At 46.1% G+C, this 18,771-nt stretch overlaps 1 protein-coding gene and 1 non-coding gene across 6 annotated transcripts in view; both read left to right on the top strand.

The window, feature by feature from the left end:
* The first annotated feature begins 1,073 nt into the window (after window positions 1-1,073).
* Window positions 1,074-18,771, top strand: part of LOC138960373 (Golgi reassembly-stacking protein 2-like) — a 33,382-nt gene continuing 15,684 nt past the window's right edge. For all 5 annotated transcript variants that reach the window (XM_070332269.1, XM_070332271.1, XM_070332270.1 and 2 more), the window contains exons 1-8: window positions 1,074-1,241; window positions 3,736-3,816; window positions 4,492-4,649; window positions 5,545-5,590; window positions 5,879-5,965; window positions 6,670-6,800; window positions 8,167-8,305; window positions 9,164-9,308. In XM_070332269.1, coding sequence (XP_070188370.1) covers window positions 1,179-1,241; window positions 3,736-3,816; window positions 4,492-4,649; window positions 5,545-5,590; window positions 5,879-5,965; window positions 6,670-6,800; window positions 8,167-8,305; window positions 9,164-9,308 — 850 coding nt within the window. In that variant the 5' untranslated portion in view covers window positions 1,074-1,178. The remainder of the gene's footprint in view (window positions 1,242-3,735; window positions 3,817-4,491; window positions 4,650-5,544; window positions 5,591-5,878; window positions 5,966-6,669; window positions 6,801-8,166; window positions 8,306-9,163; window positions 9,309-18,771) is intronic.
* Window positions 11,251-11,369, top strand: LOC138960510 (5S ribosomal RNA). The gene has a single exon (XR_011453992.1). It is a non-coding gene; the product is annotated as a 5S ribosomal RNA (ribosomal RNA).

The raw sequence follows: 18,771 nt of genomic DNA, 5'->3' as shown, positions 1-18,771 counted from the left end.
AGGAAAATGGTCGCTCCTTGCATGAAACGGCATAAACAGACCTGTTTACTCCCATAAGTGTTTTGGAGTAATGCTCAGCCCCAATAATAGTAATCCTGGCACAAAAATAGTAATCATCCAGCATTCGTCGCCAATTACAACGCACATGGCAACTGTGTCTGCGAAACGCAATCATGCACATATATCCATCATTCACAAACAAAACACATCAGTCAGTTTTTCTAGTCATCATAATTTCAAAGAAGATCACATCAAAAGCACATGCATCACTGATTCTTTTTCTTTTGCTCGTAGTAGGCCTTTTTCAGTGTGTCAAGCGCTTCTCTACTGTACTTGCGCTTGCCGAATGAGTGAGGGCGAGACTTCACCACTAGAAGGCTCTCCAGCGTCTCATCACACAGACATGATCTCTGGTCAGTCCTGTGCTTTTTCATCCCATTTTGCCATTGAAAAAAACAATGCCAAACATGTGAATTAATAAAAATAAAAAATAAAAATTTTAAACATTTTTTTTTATTTATGAAAATCGTAGTCTTCACACGGATAGCGGAATGGCGTATTTTTTGCAGAAAATCGTAATAAATTACGCCAAAATCGTAAGGGTAAACAGGTCTGCATAAAATAAGCAATAATAAAAAAAAATTTAAATAAGTAAGGTACATGTTTAGGCTAGGGGGGGGGTTGCGCAACCCCCATAACCCCCCCGGTAGTCCGGCCCTATAACCATGTGACTGAAAGGAAGTCGAAGTGCCAGGGCCACAAAGTTTACTAACATAAGAGAGGTAACTCATGGTATCTGTAACGAAGGCCTTTTATTTTGGGTTATCTCCCATATAAACCGCTTGCACTAAACTTTCGCGTAAAATGTTGTGAGTTTATATCATATCGGTGCTGGGCTTCGACTCCAGTTTAAAAAACAATCTGGCACACATTTGACAGTACACATATTTGTATTACATTCGGGGCGCAAACTGTTCGCAAAGCAATGACCGCAGACACAGTGGTTAGAAATTCTTCGTTCCAAAACTGTGCCAGTGCAAGTGAGGCAGGGGAAATCACTCCCTGTACCGGAAGTGAAATCCCAAAATTCACGCAAGCTCTGCCACGTCGAGGCCATATTGTTTCGTTTACCTCGCCGACGGCGAGAAACAGTAGCGATTGTTTCATAAATCGCAAGAATGGGTGGTTCAGTCAGCACCGAAATTCCCGGGGGTGGGACAGAGGGTTATCACGTTTTAAGGGTAAGTACTCGTGCATACTGCAAATGCTTTATGCGCATCAGGAAAGCTTTGATCATTCTCGCTTCCTTGGGCTAGCAACAGACGACGCTAGTTGACTGCTGGTGTGTCAAAACATGTTCATAGTCGGCGTTGTGTATACCGTGTGAAGCATCGCGTGGCATTGTTTACTGTAATGGAGGGAAAGGCTGCAAGAAAAGTTGGTGTTACCACCTAAAATGTGGCTGTACAGTACGTACAGTACGTTTTTCGTCACCTTTGCTTCTTGCGTTATGGCATTGATGTTTGGTTGTGAGACTTGCAGGACCAGTTTGAAATGTTACTTAGATTTGACTTAGACTTAGCGTTAGAGCAAAAATGGTGACGTGCATAACATGCCAGATACTGACCTTGTTCCACACCACTGCGTTAGGAATGCATTCATGCGTTACGATAACAGCACCTGGGTCAATTTAACCTGTTGGTATTGTTTTACTTAGTTATATACTGCTTCAGTACCACTACCACCTCTTAATTAGTCTTATATTCCTCTCCCCTGTCTTTCCCACTCACGAGCAATATGAGGCATGCACAGCAGTTGTTTGGTACCAGTTCTACTCGCTCAGTTATATTCTTTGATACATGATTATAAGTGTTCAGTCTGTTCTATACGGCAGGTTTCACGGTTTTCATCACACCACCTCACATTTTCACAACAGTAACAAACATTTAATACAGTTAAAAAAATGTATTTATTTGCAAGTTTAATCATTAATAAATGCAAAAAAGTCCGTATCAGGGATAGCGGACACCTGTCAGCTGACATATATTTAAGCACCAATATGACACCCCACACACTTTCATTCAGTTTTTAAAGAGAACAAAGCAAACTTAGCAGCCAAATGCATCATCAGTCGAACGAGTTCAAAATGGCGCGTGCGTAGGAATACGTGTCAAGGTCATAACTGTGAAAACGAGACAATAACCTCAACTAAAAAAAAAATTGCTATCGTTTTTTTTTTCACCCGACGCTTACCGGATAACGGTAGCAATATTCGTTTTCAGTTCCAAAACAAGAATTTGACATTTCCATTGCCGTAATTCTGTTCTGTATGGTTATTTACACACAAAAACATGTTTGTGGAAGAAAATAGTGCGTATGCAAAAACTAGGAGGTAAATTGGTTTCCCGTCGTGGCGTATTTCTCCCGACCGACGCTTTCGAGCAGGAGCAGTGATTTTCGACGTCACGATAAAGTCATAACAAATTGTTTTTTTACAAATGTTTATATGATTATGACTCGAATTGCATTCCTTTCAAACAATTATCAGGTCTTGATTTTAAAACCTGTGTGGGTTGATACTTTTTGTGTCTCATGATTACGTGATTGTAAAAATCGGGAAATCACGTCTGTTGCAAATTGAACGATAGCAATGTTATTTTAGATCGTAACAAAGCACAAACAACACAAAATGCGCTGACATTGTCTTTTCTATGTCTTCATTCCACCACAAGCAAAAATATACCAAGCATGTTACACAATGCAATCTAAAACAGAAATGATAAGCATACAAACTTTCGATCCAGTGACCAAAGCAATACTGTGAAACCTGCCACACATTACATGTATACAATACATACATACATTTTTATGCAGCACTATTATTAGTATTAATAAAATATTTTTTGAAAAGTAGTATAAGAAATTAGAAAGAAGGCAATCACAGAATCATATTATTGAAACAAACAAACAAGACCTTGTTTGCAGTTTAATCAGCACAGGATTTAGTTCCTAAACAAGTTCTCTTACTCTTAGGCCAAAAAAAAAAATAGGTGTGGTTACGGTAACATAGCCAAAAAAAGTAGGGTAGGTAGGTAGGCAATTACTTTTTTTTTTTTTAACTTTTTTTTCTAATGTGTACAAATTAAACCTACTTGACAGGGAAATAAGTGTGCGACTCTGGCCCTTTCGCTTTCATTGCGTTTTTTGCACTCGTTTTTTTTTTTTTTTTTTTTTTGACAAATGTAATAAAAAGTTATAGGATCGGCCCCTAAAATTAGGGTAGGTCGGGTTACCATAACCACACCTATTTTTTTTTTAGGCCTTAGTAACTTGATAGGTCTTATTTATTTTGTTTATGTAGTTTTCTTCTTTGAGTTCCAGTTCCCATACAACAATTAATAATGTACTGGGTGTTGCAGATATAATGATTAGAATAGCATACTTTTTTCAACCAATTATTACTATTAGGTCAATACCTGTCACCAAAAAAATGACATTTCAAAAGGTCCTGGGGAAGTTTCAAACCAGATTTTGACAGAAAAGTAGTGTTTATTTTGACTAAAGACTTAACACAAGTTCAAAGTAAAGTATGAAGTTACTTGTTAAGTTAACAATATCATGCTTTATAAAATGTATGTCATGTTTTTTAGACACTGATTTTTATTACATTATAATTTATATTCTGTGTTAGACATTGAGTGCATGTAATGTATCAGTTTATTTCTATGAATGCAGGTGCAGGATAATTCCCCAGGGCAAGCGGCAGGACTTGAGGCTTTCTTTGACTTCATTGTCGCTATTGGAAACACAAGACTGGTCAGTAACATGTTGTTTGATCTTGTTCTAGAGTTTTTATGTTAGATCTGTGTGACTAAACTGTCAGTATCAGTTATATTATTTTCTGAAGTGCTTTGTTTTGGAGTAAACTCAAAGGTAAAGTGAGTCATTTGCCTTGAGTCTTTTGTTTAAGGCCTAAAAAAAAAATAGGTGGGGTTACGGTAACCCGACCTACCCTATTTTTAGGGGCCGACCCTATAACTTTTTATTACATTTGTCAAAAAACAACACACAAAAACAAGAAAACGAGTGCAGAAAACGCAATGAAAGTGAAAGCGCCCGAGTCGCACACTTATTTCCCTGTCAAGTAGGTTTAATTTGTACACATTAGAAAAAAAAAGTTTAAAAAAAAAAGTGATTGCCTACCTTCCTACCCTATTTTTTTTGGCTATGTTACCGTAACCACACCTAATTTTTTTTTTGGTCTAACTCCTACCACTACTGTGCAAGTAAAGAAAACTTCCCAGTCTTTAGTTTCAAATTTAGCTTGATGCTACGGACAGTGACAGACAAATGAGAGAAAGTATACTCCATGACATTGAGAAATCAGCTGTGGAATAATCTTGCTTTTTGTGTTAAACAGATGTAGCAGCTTAACTTATTTCAGATCTTTGCAATGTTTTCATGCAGTGCGTACTCTCTTGTGTTTTGCAGAACAAAGACAATGATACGTTAAAGGAGCTGCTGAAGGCGAACGTAGAAAAGCCGGTGAAGATGACGGTGTACAGCAGCAAAACACAAGGTGTGAGAGAAGTCAGCATCGTCCCGTCACACCACTGGGGAGGACAGGGACTGCTGGGGGTCAGCATTAGGTGAGCATTTGGTGATTCTCTCATCGTCCTGCTTCTCTGTATATTCACTGTCAGCGCTGCAAAAAGTGTCTTTCAAATTCAGGCCGTCTGCAACCCTTACAGACCTCAATGTCAAACATTTACCGGCCTCTGAATAGGAAATAAGGAGAGGGATATATATTATTAATTATATGCATACTTTCCCTGAGCTATTGTGCAGTCAAGTAGAAACAGCATTTTCTTTCTTTATTGCTTTTTATGCAGAAAACCTCCTCCCTTTATTTTTTTAATAAAGGTAGGGGGGAAATCTTTTTATGATTGTGCAAGCCTTTTCCCTCAGCAGCAAACCGCCAGAGGGGTAGTTTGTGGCTGCATAAGCTGTTACTCTCTATGAGAGGAATTAGCAGACACTGTTGCCTCATAATCTTTATTCCGAATGGACAACCTTTCATGAAAGAATTGTTGCATTTGACTTCATTTGGTGTAAATGTTACTTACAGTTTGAGTTACACTGTTAATTTCTTTTAACATTTGAAATTTTTTTTAGCACCTGTTGCTAATATTGATGAATGTATCAATTTGACAGTAAAAATAATAGATATAAAAAGTAATCATACTCCAGGCTTACCTGTGGCAATATTGATTTCGTCTTTCACAGCTTTTTTTTTTTACAGGGGATGCATGCGCACAGAGAGAAAATCTGTACACTAGGCTGTCACCTGCATAAAAATGTGACACATATATGTGTGCTACAGTCAACAGCTGCTTGTGAAAAGATAAACGTGTGATAACGTCATTAATGATTTAATATATATATGACTGCAGGTGGTGGGTTAGAAAACAACTTTTTGCTTCTTTGTAAGTTTGTTTGATTCTTCCTGTGTTATTCTTTCAAAAGAGTAATTTGTTGTTGCAGGTTTTGTTCTTTCGAAGGTGCCAATGAAAATGTTTGGCATATTTTGGTAAGTTTCTTAAAATTTCTCCTAAAAAATTCTTTATAGTTTATGTTATGGTTTTTTTTTAGGAGAGATACACAAAATTGGCATGTGCTGCATTTGGTTTCTATAATGATTGATTTGAATTCAAATTATTTCAGGCTATGCCTTCACTAAGGTTTTTTTTAAACATTTGTTTTCAGATATGATTTTGATGTGATTGTTTATCATAATTCATATGTTTTCAGTTTCAGATCACCAATTTCATTCAAAGTAGACATTAAGTAACATGTCTTGATTGTTATGCTATTTCAGGAAGTTCAACCGAATTCTCCAGCAGATCTTGCTGGCATGAAATCAGACACGGACTATGTGATTGGTGCTGATTCTGTCCTTCATGAGGTAAGTCCTACGCTGGATATTGCATTTGTGTCAGGAAAAGCGTGATAAATTCTTTAAATTTAGGCAGGTTTTTGTGGTTAGTTCTGTGGACTGTCTTTTTGTGCAGTTTAAAGAATAAGCATTCTGGTATAGTATTAAACAATCAGCATTCTGGTATGGTATTAAACAATCAGCATTCTGGTATAGTATTAAACAATCAGCATGCAAGTGTGCATTATGCATCAATAACATTGCAGGCTGTTGCAAGATGTTCAGACTGATGTTCAGGAATCTATTGCATTTGTGACAGGGGAGGCTACCGCTCCTTTCACAGCAGACTCTGCACCCGAGTTGTTGGCCTTTAAGTCAACACCTCTGGATTGTGGAATTCTGTTTGTGATGGGGTCTGGTGGTTTCCGATTTTCCGTATGTTCATGGAAACCTTCGGGTTTGCATAACAGTTTTTATAGGGCTAAGAAATTAGCCCTAAACATTTTCAATCCTGTTTGATTGCACTTCGCCTCCCGAGGTGATCGTAGTGAACATTACGGCACTCGGTTACACATTTAAATGCAGAAAAATTGAACATTTGTTTGAGTAACTATTTTTGGATGGCTGTTAAAAAGTTATCATTGTGAAGATATAAAGGTTGATATTGCGTTTTCCTGTCAAATTGTTTGTGCATAGAAGGGAATGAAGATAAATCTCTAATTCTCTTTTGACAGAGCGAAGACTTGTTCACACTGATTGAGTCTCACGAAGGCAAGCCCCTGAAGCTGTACGTGTACAATGGTGAAACAGACTCTTGTCGGGAAGTGACCATCACACCCAATGGCGCCTGGGGTGGTCAGGGAAGGTTAGTCAATCTCAGCTTTGATGTGTGTGTGTGTGTCCAGTGTGTGAGTGTGTGTGTCCAGTGTGTATGTGTTGGCATGCATGTTAGATGAAGTGCTTATGACAGTCTTACACAGGCTGAGGTGTAACCCCGCCCCGTATATTTGATATGATTCACTGCGTAACTACTATTTGATATGATTCACTGCGTAACTACTATTTGATATGATTCACTGCGTAACTACTATTTGATATGATTCACTGCGTAACTACTATTATACAGTGAAAGTAGGTCACTTTTTTGAGTGTTGGATAATGTGATAATGTATGCATGTTTTTGTAGATCAGACAGTTTACTGGTGTGTGAATATTCTGAATGGGCTTAACATGGCTATGAGCAAAGTGAAGCACTGAGATGCAGAGGATACTTTCCACCTGATTACTGATCATAAATTAGTGTTTCTCATCATGCTATCAGCATAATAGTCTTCAATTCAATTCAATACAACTTTATTATCTGAATGTAACAAACAGACATTTTTCTTTTGCATCTTGATTCATTTTATCTAAAGGTACAACTTTTGGGTTTTTGACTCACATGCGTAGCAAAAGTGAGTCTATGTACTCACCCGAGTCGTCCGTCCGTCCGGACGTCCGGAAAACTTTAACGTTGGATATTTCTTGGACACTATTCAGTCTATCAGTACCAAATTTGGCAAGATGGTGTATGATGACAAGGCCCCCAAAAACATACATAGCATCTTGACCTTGCTTCAAGGTCAAGGTCGCAGGGGCCATAAATGTTGCCTAAAAAACAGCTATTTTTCACATTTTTCCCATTTTCTCTGAAGTTTTTGAGATTGAATACCTCACCTATATATGATATATAGGGCAAAGTAAGCCCCATCTTTTGATACCCGTTTTGGTTTACCTTGCTTCAAGGTCAAGGTCACAGGAGCTCTTCAAAGTTGGATTGTATACATATTTTGAAGTGACCTTGACCCTGAACTATTGAAGATAACTGTTTCAAACTTAAAAATTATGTGGGGCACATGTTATGCTTTCATCATGAGACACATTTGGTCACATATGATCAAGGTCAAGGTCACTTTGACCCTTATGAAATGTGACCAAAATAAGGTAGTGAACCACTAAAAGTGACCATATCTCATGGTAGAAAGAGCCAATAAGCACCATTGTACTTCCTATGTCTTGAATTAACAGCTTTGTGTTGCATGACCTTGGATGACCTTGACCTTGGGTCAAGGTCACATGTATTTTGGTAGGAAAAATGTGTAAAGCATGTGAGTCGTATGGGCTTTGCCCTTCTTGTTTGTGTTAATTTTTATTTGAAACAACTTGATATTGATGCTTAATTACTGTTTCAGCCTTGGGTGTAACATTGGGTATGGCTATCTGCATCGGATCCCCAAGCGACAGTTCCCGTCGGACGGCCCTAAGCTGACAAACGCTGGCGGTGCTGCTTCGTCCACCCCATCACAGACCAAAGTGGACGGTTTCTCTGAGGTAAAAAACATTTTGGGTTGTCATAGTCTTGTTTTGTATCCAGTATTTTTTATTTGAGAGTCTTTGTCTCATACCTTTCTTTTTGTCTGTGCTGATCCTTTTTTGGTTTCCATATTTTCCTTTCATTAAATCTCATCACAAAGTTTCTAGGACCCAGTGGTTTACATTTTCTTTGAAAACAAAACATGTCAGTCTTGTCTGCATTATGCTGAGAGTTGTTTGAAATGCGCACATACTACTTGTGTGAAGGAGGCAACTGAAAATGGAAAGTTCCTCTTTCATTTGTCAGCATTTTGTCTTTTTGTAAACATTCCATTGTTTTTTCCCCCATTCAGATCTTCTTGCTGCTTTTTCTCTCACTGTCAGTGAGGCATGTTTGTATCTGAAGCATTTATTGAAGCAGAAACTGAAGTAACCATTTAAAATTCAGATTAGACAAAAAATAAAAAGATTAGTTAGTCTTTGTACTCGGACCATCTCCTTACCAGAAGTCCCATTCAATGCATACTGAACTAAGTTTATTATTTGACTCGTATTAGTTATTTGTCTTTTCGCTATACAGACCATTGGGTCGACGTACTTATGCATGACAACAAAGTTTTATATTCTGAAGTAAGCATCTACCCTTTTATTTGGTCAAAAAAATTAAACAATCCAATAACTTGAATAAGTAACCGTGGAATTTTGTTTGTAGCATCTACCCTTTCATTTTGAAAAAAATTAAAAATTCCAAGAAGTAACATTTTTTTGTTCTGAAGCAAGCATCTACCCTTACATTTTGTCCAAAAAAATAAACATTCCAATAAGTAACATTTTTTTTCTTGGATTCTGAAGTAAGCATCTACCCTCTCTTGTCAGGTTCCTCTGGTGACTCCACCTAACAACCTGACAGCTGGGATGGCCAACATGTCCCTCAACACGGGCACCCCCACCATCCCTGTCATGCCTCCAGGCCAGGGGGCCTCACCTGCCTTCTCTCCGTCTGGCACCGCTTCTGCTGCGGGTAAGAGTCTGAAAGTTACTGTTATGCCTGGCCTGAGTGTAAGGGATGAGGGTGTTGATTTATCTGTGGCAATTTGAAACGGTAGTACAAGGGATGAGGGTGTTGATTTATCTGTGGCAATTTGAAACGGTAGTACAGTGGAACCCTCTTTTTAAGACCACAAAACAACTGAAAAAACAGGGTCTGAAAAGGGAGGGAGCCTTAAGTTAGGGGGTCTTAAAAAGTAGGTTCCACTGTATTCCTAGCTTGGATTGATTGAGTGTTCTTGCTCTGTGTGTCCTGCAGGTCTGCCTACCGTTACGGAATTTCCGTATTTGTCCCGGAAATCAATAAATTTTATCAAGTGTTCCGGAAAATACGGATGTTCGAAATGCGTCCCGGAAACTCAAAAAATTCCAAACACGCTCACAACAGTGTGAGCGAGAAAGATTGCCTGGTGAATGACTTCCGGAAATTGCCAAAGTCACAGCTGAGAAATGACGTAGGCGGGTTCCGACTATTGCCGAGCAGCTTTTTGTAGCTAATACGCATGCGCGTCAACTTCTTGCAAGAAGAAAAGGTCGAAGAAAAGATGGCGTCAATGTTCCAACACTTGCCAATGGTCATGCTGTCAATCCTCACCATTCCACACTCTTCAGCACACTGCGAGAGGATTTTCTCGGTGGTCCGCAAGAACAAGACAGATTTTAGAGGCAGCATGGCAAAAGACACTCTCGAAGCACTTGTTGTCGCCAAGTCGAGACCCAGTGAAGCTCTGGATAGAGTTTACACCAACAAGGAGCTCAAAGACATGAAGAGTGCCTATTACAGGTCCCTTCAGGCCAGCTCCAAATGAATGCAGTGACACCACCAAACCTTGTACAAAATGTAAATATTGTAAGTTTGAATTTCATTTTTTCAGTGACATTTACAGTGACAATGTTCAAGTTTGGCAAGATGATTTGAAGGCAATGTCAATATAACACTTACCTCGACAGTACTATTCTTGCACATTATCTATTATAGGCCGAAAAAATTGGACAAAACGCTGAGTGGGTACAATTATCTCCCATAACCATGCGCCACCGTGGATCCCAAGCACTGTCCGAGTGCTTCCCCCTTACAGGATGTAGGTGGCGCGTCCTCTTTCTTTTTTCGCGCGTGTCAGACCGGCTGTGTTTCTGCTACGCTCCCGGATTATTTTGGACTAAGAGGCTCCTTTTCTGTGTGGACTATCACCTGTTGGATTATTGTGTGTTATTCCACTTCTGGCTTGAGGCTACGTTGTGTTTCCTTCAACTTGTGCCTCCGTTTTTGTGTGGCGGACTCGGCGTGCCTCCCGTCCTACTTCGTGGTGACCGGTCGTCTGCTTCTCGTTTCGCCGCATTCACTTGAGTATTGACCTAAATTTTCTTTGAATTTTGTTAATTCTCGGTCTTTAAGGGTACGTACAGGGCGAGGTAGGATGTCTCGTCCTGTTTTGGGCTCTGGTTCTACGGAACCAGAGTCTGCCGGGGGCAACCCTTCTCCGGGCGCCCAGCGTCATGTTTTACGCACGGAGAAGGGGATCTTTCGGCGCTCCGACTCTCCCTCCCCAAACGCTTTGCGTTTGCGGCGAGGGAGGGCGGAGAAAGCCTGTTTGAGCAAGCTCAATGCGAGCTTGCTCAAACAGGCTGGGCTTGAGCCTGGGACTTCGGGCGGGGCTGCGCCGTCGAAGGTTCGGGGAAGTTCGAGGGGAAAGAAAAAGCTTCTTTCTCCTTCTCCTTCAGTGGAACAGGCTTCCCCCCCTTCGACGCCGTTGTCCGGCCCTCAGTCTCAGGCTTCAGCTCCTCCCGGTTTCGAGCCTGGGGGGAAGGTTTCCTTCTCCCCCCTGGCTCGAATCCGGGGGCAGGTCGATTCCCAACCCTCTTTGGGGGTTGGTGAATCCGATCTAGGGGCTACTGGAGAGACTCAGGTTTTGACAGCCAACGGCCATACCACGTTGAAAACACCGGTTCTCGTCCGACCACCTAAGTTAAGCAACGTCGGGCCCGGTTAGTACTTGGATGGGTGACCGCCTGGGAACACCGGGTGCAGTTGGCATTAAAATCTTTCTTTTTCCGGTGCCTCTCCTGTGCCCTCCTCGGTTTCCACCGCTGTGGAAGCCAGGAGGGACACGGGTCCTCCTCTGAACTCCCTCGCTGGGTCGTCTGCTGCTGTTTTGACAGTAGTTTCGGCCTCCTGGGGGGGGAGATCGGAGGAGATGACGGGGTCTCTGAATTCCCTCCCCGCTGGGGTTGGGATGCGAATTGACCCCGTTCAGGGCGGTCCTGTGGGGGCAGGGGTTTCAGGCTTCGTGCCTACGACCACTGCTACTACGGTTCCCTCTGACGTCCGTGTGACTGGTGGCTGTCCCTCTTGAAACGCTCCGGCCGACTAGTTACTGGACGTGGAGGTGTTCGACAGAACGTGGTACTTCTGTCGAATGGTCAGGGCGACGGGAACATTGTTTCTGTTGCTCAGACCGACACCTCCGACCGGACCGTCTTGACCCCACGCCATTCCTTAGCGTCTGGTGTTCGGGTGACGGATGGTCCGGACCAAGGGTCCGGAACGTTCCAGGCTTACGGGTCGGGATCGAACCGGACCCACGGGTCCCGACTGGACTTGACCTCCGGGTTTGGTCCGGACGGGACCCATGGTACGGGACCGTACCGGACCTTAGGGTCCGGTGCGGGACAGTACCTCTGGCCCTTGCCGGACCCCCCGGACCTACGGGTCCGGATGGTACGGTACGGGACCAGTGTTTCGGTCGGGACCGGACCACCCGACCACCTCTGTTGGTCTGGGTGGTCTGGCACCGAACCGGAACACACCGGACCTACGGGTCCGGAGGGTACGGTACCGGACCAGTGGTCCGGTCGGGACCGGACCACTCGACCACCTCTGTTGGTCCGGGTGGTCTGGCACCGAACCGGACCATGCCGGACCTACGGGTCCGGATGGTACGGTATGTCCACGTCCGGACCGAGCCACCCGAACACTTCTGTGGGTACGGATGGTTCGGTACCGAACGGGACCTCCGGATGGTACGGGACCGGACCGAATCTACGGGTTCGGATGGTCCGGTACCGGACCACCCGACCACCTCTGTTGGTCCGGATGGTCTGTCACCGAACCGGACCATACCGGACCACCGGACCTACGGGTCCGGATGGTACGGTAGGTCCACGTCCGGACCGAACACTTCAGTGGGTACGGATGGTTCGGTGCCGTACGGGACCTCCGGATGGTATGGGACAGGACCGGAACACCGGACCACCCTACCGGATCGGTCCGGACCACCCGACCACCTCTGTTGGTCCGGATGGTCTGGCACCGAACCGGACCTACGGGTCCGGATGGTACGGTATGTCCACGTCCGGACCGAGCCACCCGAACACTTCTGTGGGTACGGGTGGTTCGGTGCCGAACGGGACCTCCGGATGGTGCGGGACCGGACCGGACCTACGGGTCCGGATGGTCCGGTGCTGGACCGGTGGTCCGGTCCGGACCGGACCACCCGACCACCTCTGTTGGTCCGGATGGTCTGGCACCGAACCGGACCATACCGGACTTACGGGTCCGGATGGTACGGTGTGTCCACGTCCGGACCGAGCCACCCGAACACTTCTGTGGGTACGGATGGTTCGGTACCGAACGGGACCTCCGGATGGTACGGGACCGGACCGGAACACCGGACCGGAACACCGGACCACCCTACCGGACCGGTCCGGACCACCCGACCACCTCTGTTGGTCCGGATGGTCTGGCACCGAACCGGACCTACGGGTCCGGATGGTACGGTACGTACGTCCACGCCCGGACCGAACCACCCGAACACTTCTGTGCGTACGGATGGTTCGGTGCCGAACAGGACCTCCGGATGGTACCGGACCTACGGGTCCGGACCTACGGGTCCGGATGGTCCGGTGCGGGACCACCCGACCACCTCTGTTGGTCTGGATGGTCTGGCACCGAACCGGACCATACCGGACCACCGGACCTACGGGTCCGGATGGTACGGTATGTCCACGTCCGGACCTAACCACCCGAACACTTCGTTGGGTACGATGGTTCGGTGCTGAACGGGACCTCCGGATGGTACGGCACCGGACCGGACCACCCTACCGGACCGGATCGGCACCCCCGACCGGACCGGACCATTTCTTTTCTGATCAGACCCCATGGGTTCCTGTTCAGTCTATAAATGGCGGGGGTTCGTTGGCTGGGCTGACCCAACAGTCGCAGGGTTGTTGTTTTTCTCCCCCTTCGGCTGCTGGAGACGTTTCGTCTTTGGGGCAGGGGTCTTCGCGGCCTCTTGCTTCTGTGGGCGTTTCTTCACAGCCTGCTTCATCGCTTTCGGCTCTTCCCCCTCAAGCTCCCTACACTCCTGCTTTTGAGGAGTTGTCGGGAAGTGAAGAGGAGAGTGAGTCGGAGGACGATAGGGAGGAGGATCAGGGTCGCCCTGAGGTTAACACTGAACCTCTACCCTTGCCGGTTTCTGATGGAACTTCCGAAGCTATGCTTCGTACTTTCCAACAGTACATGACAGACATCACGCGGCGTCTTGACGTCACGGATGCCTCTCTTAAGCGTCTGTCGTCTAGTGTTGACACACAGGACGTGGACCCGGGGTCTGAGGACGAGAGGCAGGAGGCTCGTCCTCGCACAGCTAGAAGGACGTTTGAACAGTTTCAGGACGTCCTTCCCTGAGACGCCCTCTCGTCCTTTGAGTCCGCTTCGGCCCGGGCGCGGGAGGCTCACGCCGCGTCTGCCGGCGGCTCGTTTTATGAACGATCCGGCCGCCGGCAATTCGCGTTCCACCCTAGTCTAAGTGCCACGGTGGAAGCGGCAGCACATCGCCTGAGGAGTACAGATTCACGTGCAAACGCGACCTATGTTCCTCGGGAGGACGCGGGTTCAGTGCCATGCTTTCCTTTGGGAGGCGCACCTCCACTGTTTCCTCGTGTCCAATCTGTTTCGTCCCTCCCTTTTCCCTTTGACTCTCGAACTCTCCCTTTCCAGACTTCGAGTGTTTAGGGTGGGGCTGACGGTGATGTGTTCGTTGGGGAGGTGCCTTCGGTCAAGAAGGTGGAACTGAGCTCTGCTTCGTTCCACAATCTTGAGGCCACCGTTTCGTCCACAGTCGAGGCCCAATCACAGGCCTTGACATGGATGAGCACGCTGTCCACACTGTTGGACCCTCCCAATCGGGCAGAGTCCGATTCCACTCGGGTCCTTGACACGGTTCGAGTGGATCGGGCTTTGCATGCCGTGCGATCGTGCGTGACGTCTGCGGCAGAATTGGCCATTGGAACACGGGTCCACTTTATTGGCCCTGTTCCGTGATCATTTTCTGCCTACTTCTATAGTGCCTCCGGATATGAGGAAGAGTCTGAGGAACACGTTTCCTCAGCCTTCTTCCCTCTTTCATCCGGACACTGTTCGTTCTGTGGTGGAGTCCACACGCCAGAGGAACACTGATTCTCTGATGGTTGGCCTCGCTGCTTCGGCGACGGCGGCGGGGAGTAAGAGAAGTGCTACAGTCACCTCCAGCTCCCAGCCTCAGAAGAAGAAGAAGAAGCCAGTTTCACTGCCTCCTTCTTCCTCCTCTTAGGCGCCTGTTGCGTTCCCAAGCAAGACGAAGGGTGCTCAGACAGGTAAGGGGAAGCAGCACCACCAGGGGGGGTGGTCGCAAGCCTGCGCCTGCCCGCCAGCAGAATTTTCAGTGAGTCCCGGCCCTACGTTGACGCCCCCTCAAGTTGCCCCTCTTTCGTCCGGCGGTTCCCTTTTTTCGGGCCCGCGGCATGTGGGGCAGACTGGTCTCCAACCAGTTTTTCTTGAGGGTGGTGTGGTCGGGGTTTTCTCTACCGCTGTCGTCACAACCTCCATTGTCCGCTCTACCTTGGACGTTCCCCCCTCCTCGAGAGCCTGCCAGATGGCAGGCTCTTCAGGACGAGGTGAACTCGTTGGTCGAGAAGAAGGCGGTCTACCCCCTTTCTCAGCCTTCTCTGGGGTTCTGCTCCCGCCTGTTCACCGTCCCCAAAAAGGACGGCCGGTTCAGGCCGGTGTTGGACCTCTCCACCTTGAACTTGTACCTTCACAGGTGCAAGTTCAAGATGGAAACCCCTTCGTCGGTCCGGTTGGCCATCCGGCCAAACGATTGGGCCATGTCTGGGACCTCCAGGATGCTTACTTCCACATCCTGGTGGCCCCGGGGTACCGACATCTGCTCCGGTTCGTTTGGGAGGGCACGGTGTTCGAGTTTCGGGCCCTCCCATTCGGCCTGTCCTTGGCCCCTCTGATTTTCAACGGGGACAACAACACCACATGCTTAGCTTACCTTCGCCACCAGGGGGGCACCAATTCTCGGTCCCTCTCCCTGTTGGCGGAGGAGATTCTGCTCTGGTGCCAGACCAATCAGGTCCGGATGTCAGTCCAGTTCGTTCCGGGGAAACTGAACGCCCTGGCCGACATTCTCAGTCGGGGCGATCAGGTTCTCTCCACAGAATGGACCATCGCTCACAACGTTCTACAGCGTCTGTGGGCAAGGTGGGACCGTCCTCTGATCGATCTGTTCGTAACTCGATTCAGCGCTCGGCTTCCCAGGTACGTCAGCCCCTTTCGAGACATGAATGCGTTCCACTTGGACGCATTCACTCTCTTGTGGAGGCTCCTCGATGCTTACGCCTATCCCCCGACATCTCTGATTCCGAGGGTGCTGGCAAAATATCTGCAGGAACGACCAAGACTGATTTTGGTCGCGCCTTACTGGCCAACAGCTCCGTGGTTTCCAGATCTTCGCGGTCTCACCCACGTAGACCCTCTACCTCTGGATCTGGACGGGGGAGGTCTGCTCCAGCCTCGATCATGCCTCCCTCATCTACGTCCAGAGAGTCTGTGCTTGACCGCATGGCTCTTGTGCGCTCCAAACTGCTTGCACTAGGATTGCACAAGAGTTCAGTAGAGTTTTCCTTGAACGCTAAGAGGCGATCAACTAATCAGCTCTACGACTTACGCTGGAGAGCTTGGGCCACCTTCGCCTTGTCCAAGGGGATAAAGCCGCTTTATCCCTCAACACAGGACTTGGCCAACTTCCTGGTGGAAGTGTATCAAAAGAAGAGTCTTTCTTCTAAGACTCTTCTTGGATACAGATCTGCCATCGCTTCCACGATTGCGGCCGCTACTGGTCGCAGAACTGAACACTTGATCAGGTCCTCCCTCATCGCTAATGTCCTTTCGGGTATTAGCAATGCAGCGGTGTCTAAACCTCTGGTTTCATTTCCCAAGGGGGATGTCTTTCTGGTCCTCAAACTCCTGCGTAGCAATGAGTTTGAACCCCTGGCAGGCATCAGTATCAAGTTGCTGATTTTTAAGACTAATTGTTCCTCATCGCTTTAGCCACTTGCCGTAGACTCAGTGGTATTCAAGCTTTGAGTGGCCTGGACTTTGACATTGAGTTCACCACACAGCAGTGGTTGCTAGCATGGTCACGTCAGTCTAAGGTATGTTTCTTGGGTATATTTTCTTTTACGGTAGTACTGTTCGAAAATTGCCTGGGTATCTTAATCCTTGGATTTAAGTGATTTTGATTAAGGAGTTTAATACTCTACATATCACCCTCACACCACTCTGGTATTCTGTGCAAGAATAGTACTGTCGAGGTAAGTGTTATATTGACTGTAAGGCTTCTTTTTAAGCCTACTGTCTATATGATACTTACCGAGACAGTACTATTAGAGTTTCCCTCCCGCCTCCCCTCTTGATATGTTATGGGCTTTTTGAGGGTCTGCAGCTCATAAAGAAAGAGGACGCGCCACCTACATCCTGTAAGGGGGAAGCACTCGGACAGTGCTTGGGATCCACGGTGGCGCATGGTTATGGGAGATAATTGTACCCACTCAGCGTTTTGTCCAATTTTTTCGGCCTATAATAGATAATGTGCAAGAATAGTACTGTCTCGGTAAGTATCATATAGACAGTAGGCTTAAAAAGAAGCCTTACAGTTAGGGTAAAATGACACCAGATTGCACCAATTGTGTCCTTTTGGCAAAAAAAAACAACCGGGGGGACATGCCCCCGGACCCCCCTAGCCAGCTCGCTTGCGCTTCGCGCAACCTCGACTGTTGCGCTTCGCGCAAAATCGACTTCTTTTAATCTTCAACAGAACTTTGTCCCTGAAGCTTCACTTGGAGGGTAGGCAGACCTGGTCCTGAGTGTGGGAAACTACACATTATACGTTAATTGGATCTGTGATCCAAACATGGCTTTTGGTCAATCGAGATGGAAGTTTATTCCACAAGCCCGTAGGGCGAGTGGAATAAACTGCCATCGAGATTGACCAAAAGGCATGTTTGGATCACAGATCCAATTAACATATATATCTCGACATTCACTGGTCTGAGGGTTTTTGTTTTCAAAGAAGAAAGAAACTTGGTTGAACACGGACCACTTCTCCGAGCAAAAGCAACAAACCTAATCACTCGCATTCCACCTCAAGGTCTCGGCCAACCAAGACTATGGCATACTCGTAGCAAAGCCGCCGAATGGTACCGTAAACCAAGAATAGTGACGTAAGAGAATAGCATGTCGTCTTTTGATTTGGAACGTGACGTGTTTCAGAACTTCTTCTGGACAACTCGGATGGTCTTCTGCGAAGTGGTTGGCACGAGATTCTTTTTCTTCTTCGACAGTTCATCCTCTGATACTGTGGCAAAACGTTTCATCTTTTTTTCACTTTCGAGTATGCGGACGACTGAACTTGACCGCGAAAAAGTAGTCCTTTCGGAATCATTACGCCGAGTCTGAACATGAGGTCTGAACATTGTTTTTAGGCAGGACCTAGGTGAAAGCGAGGCTGTTCTTATCTCTGTGTACAGTCGAGAGAGAGAGAAATACATGTCGAGACATTGAGTGTTATTGCTCTGTGTGTCCTGAGTGTAGGAAACTACACATTGAGTGTTCTTGCTCTGTGTGTCCTGAGTGTGGGAAACTACACATTGAGTGTTATTGCTCTGTGTGTCCTGAGTGTGGGAAACTACACATTGAGTGTTATTGCTCTGTGTGTCCTGAGTGTGGGAAACTACACATTGAGTGTTATTGCTCTGAGTGTGGGAAACTACACATTGAGTGTTATTGCTCTGAGTGTGGGAAACTACACATTGAGTGTTATTGCTCTGTGTGTCCTGAGTGTGGGAAACTACACATTGAGTGTTATTGCTCTGTGTGTCCTGAGTGTGGGAAGCTACACATTGAGTGTTATTGCTCTGAGTGTGGGAAACTACACATTGAGTGTTATTGCTCTGTGTGTCCTGAGTGTGGGAAACTACACATTGAATGTTATTGCTCTGTGTGTCCTGAGTGGGAAACTACACATTGAGTGTTATTGCTCTGTGTGTCCTGAGTGTGGGAAACTACACATTGAATGTTATTGCTCTGTGTGTCCTGAGTGGGAAACTACACA

This window comes from Littorina saxatilis, linkage group LG2 (genome assembly GCF_037325665.1).
Source record: "Littorina saxatilis isolate snail1 linkage group LG2, US_GU_Lsax_2.0, whole genome shotgun sequence".
In the NCBI taxonomy this organism is placed as follows: domain Eukaryota; kingdom Metazoa; phylum Mollusca; class Gastropoda; order Littorinimorpha; family Littorinidae; genus Littorina; species Littorina saxatilis.
The sequence above is the reverse complement of the archived record's forward strand: the minus strand, read 5'-3'. Positions and strand labels throughout refer to the sequence as shown.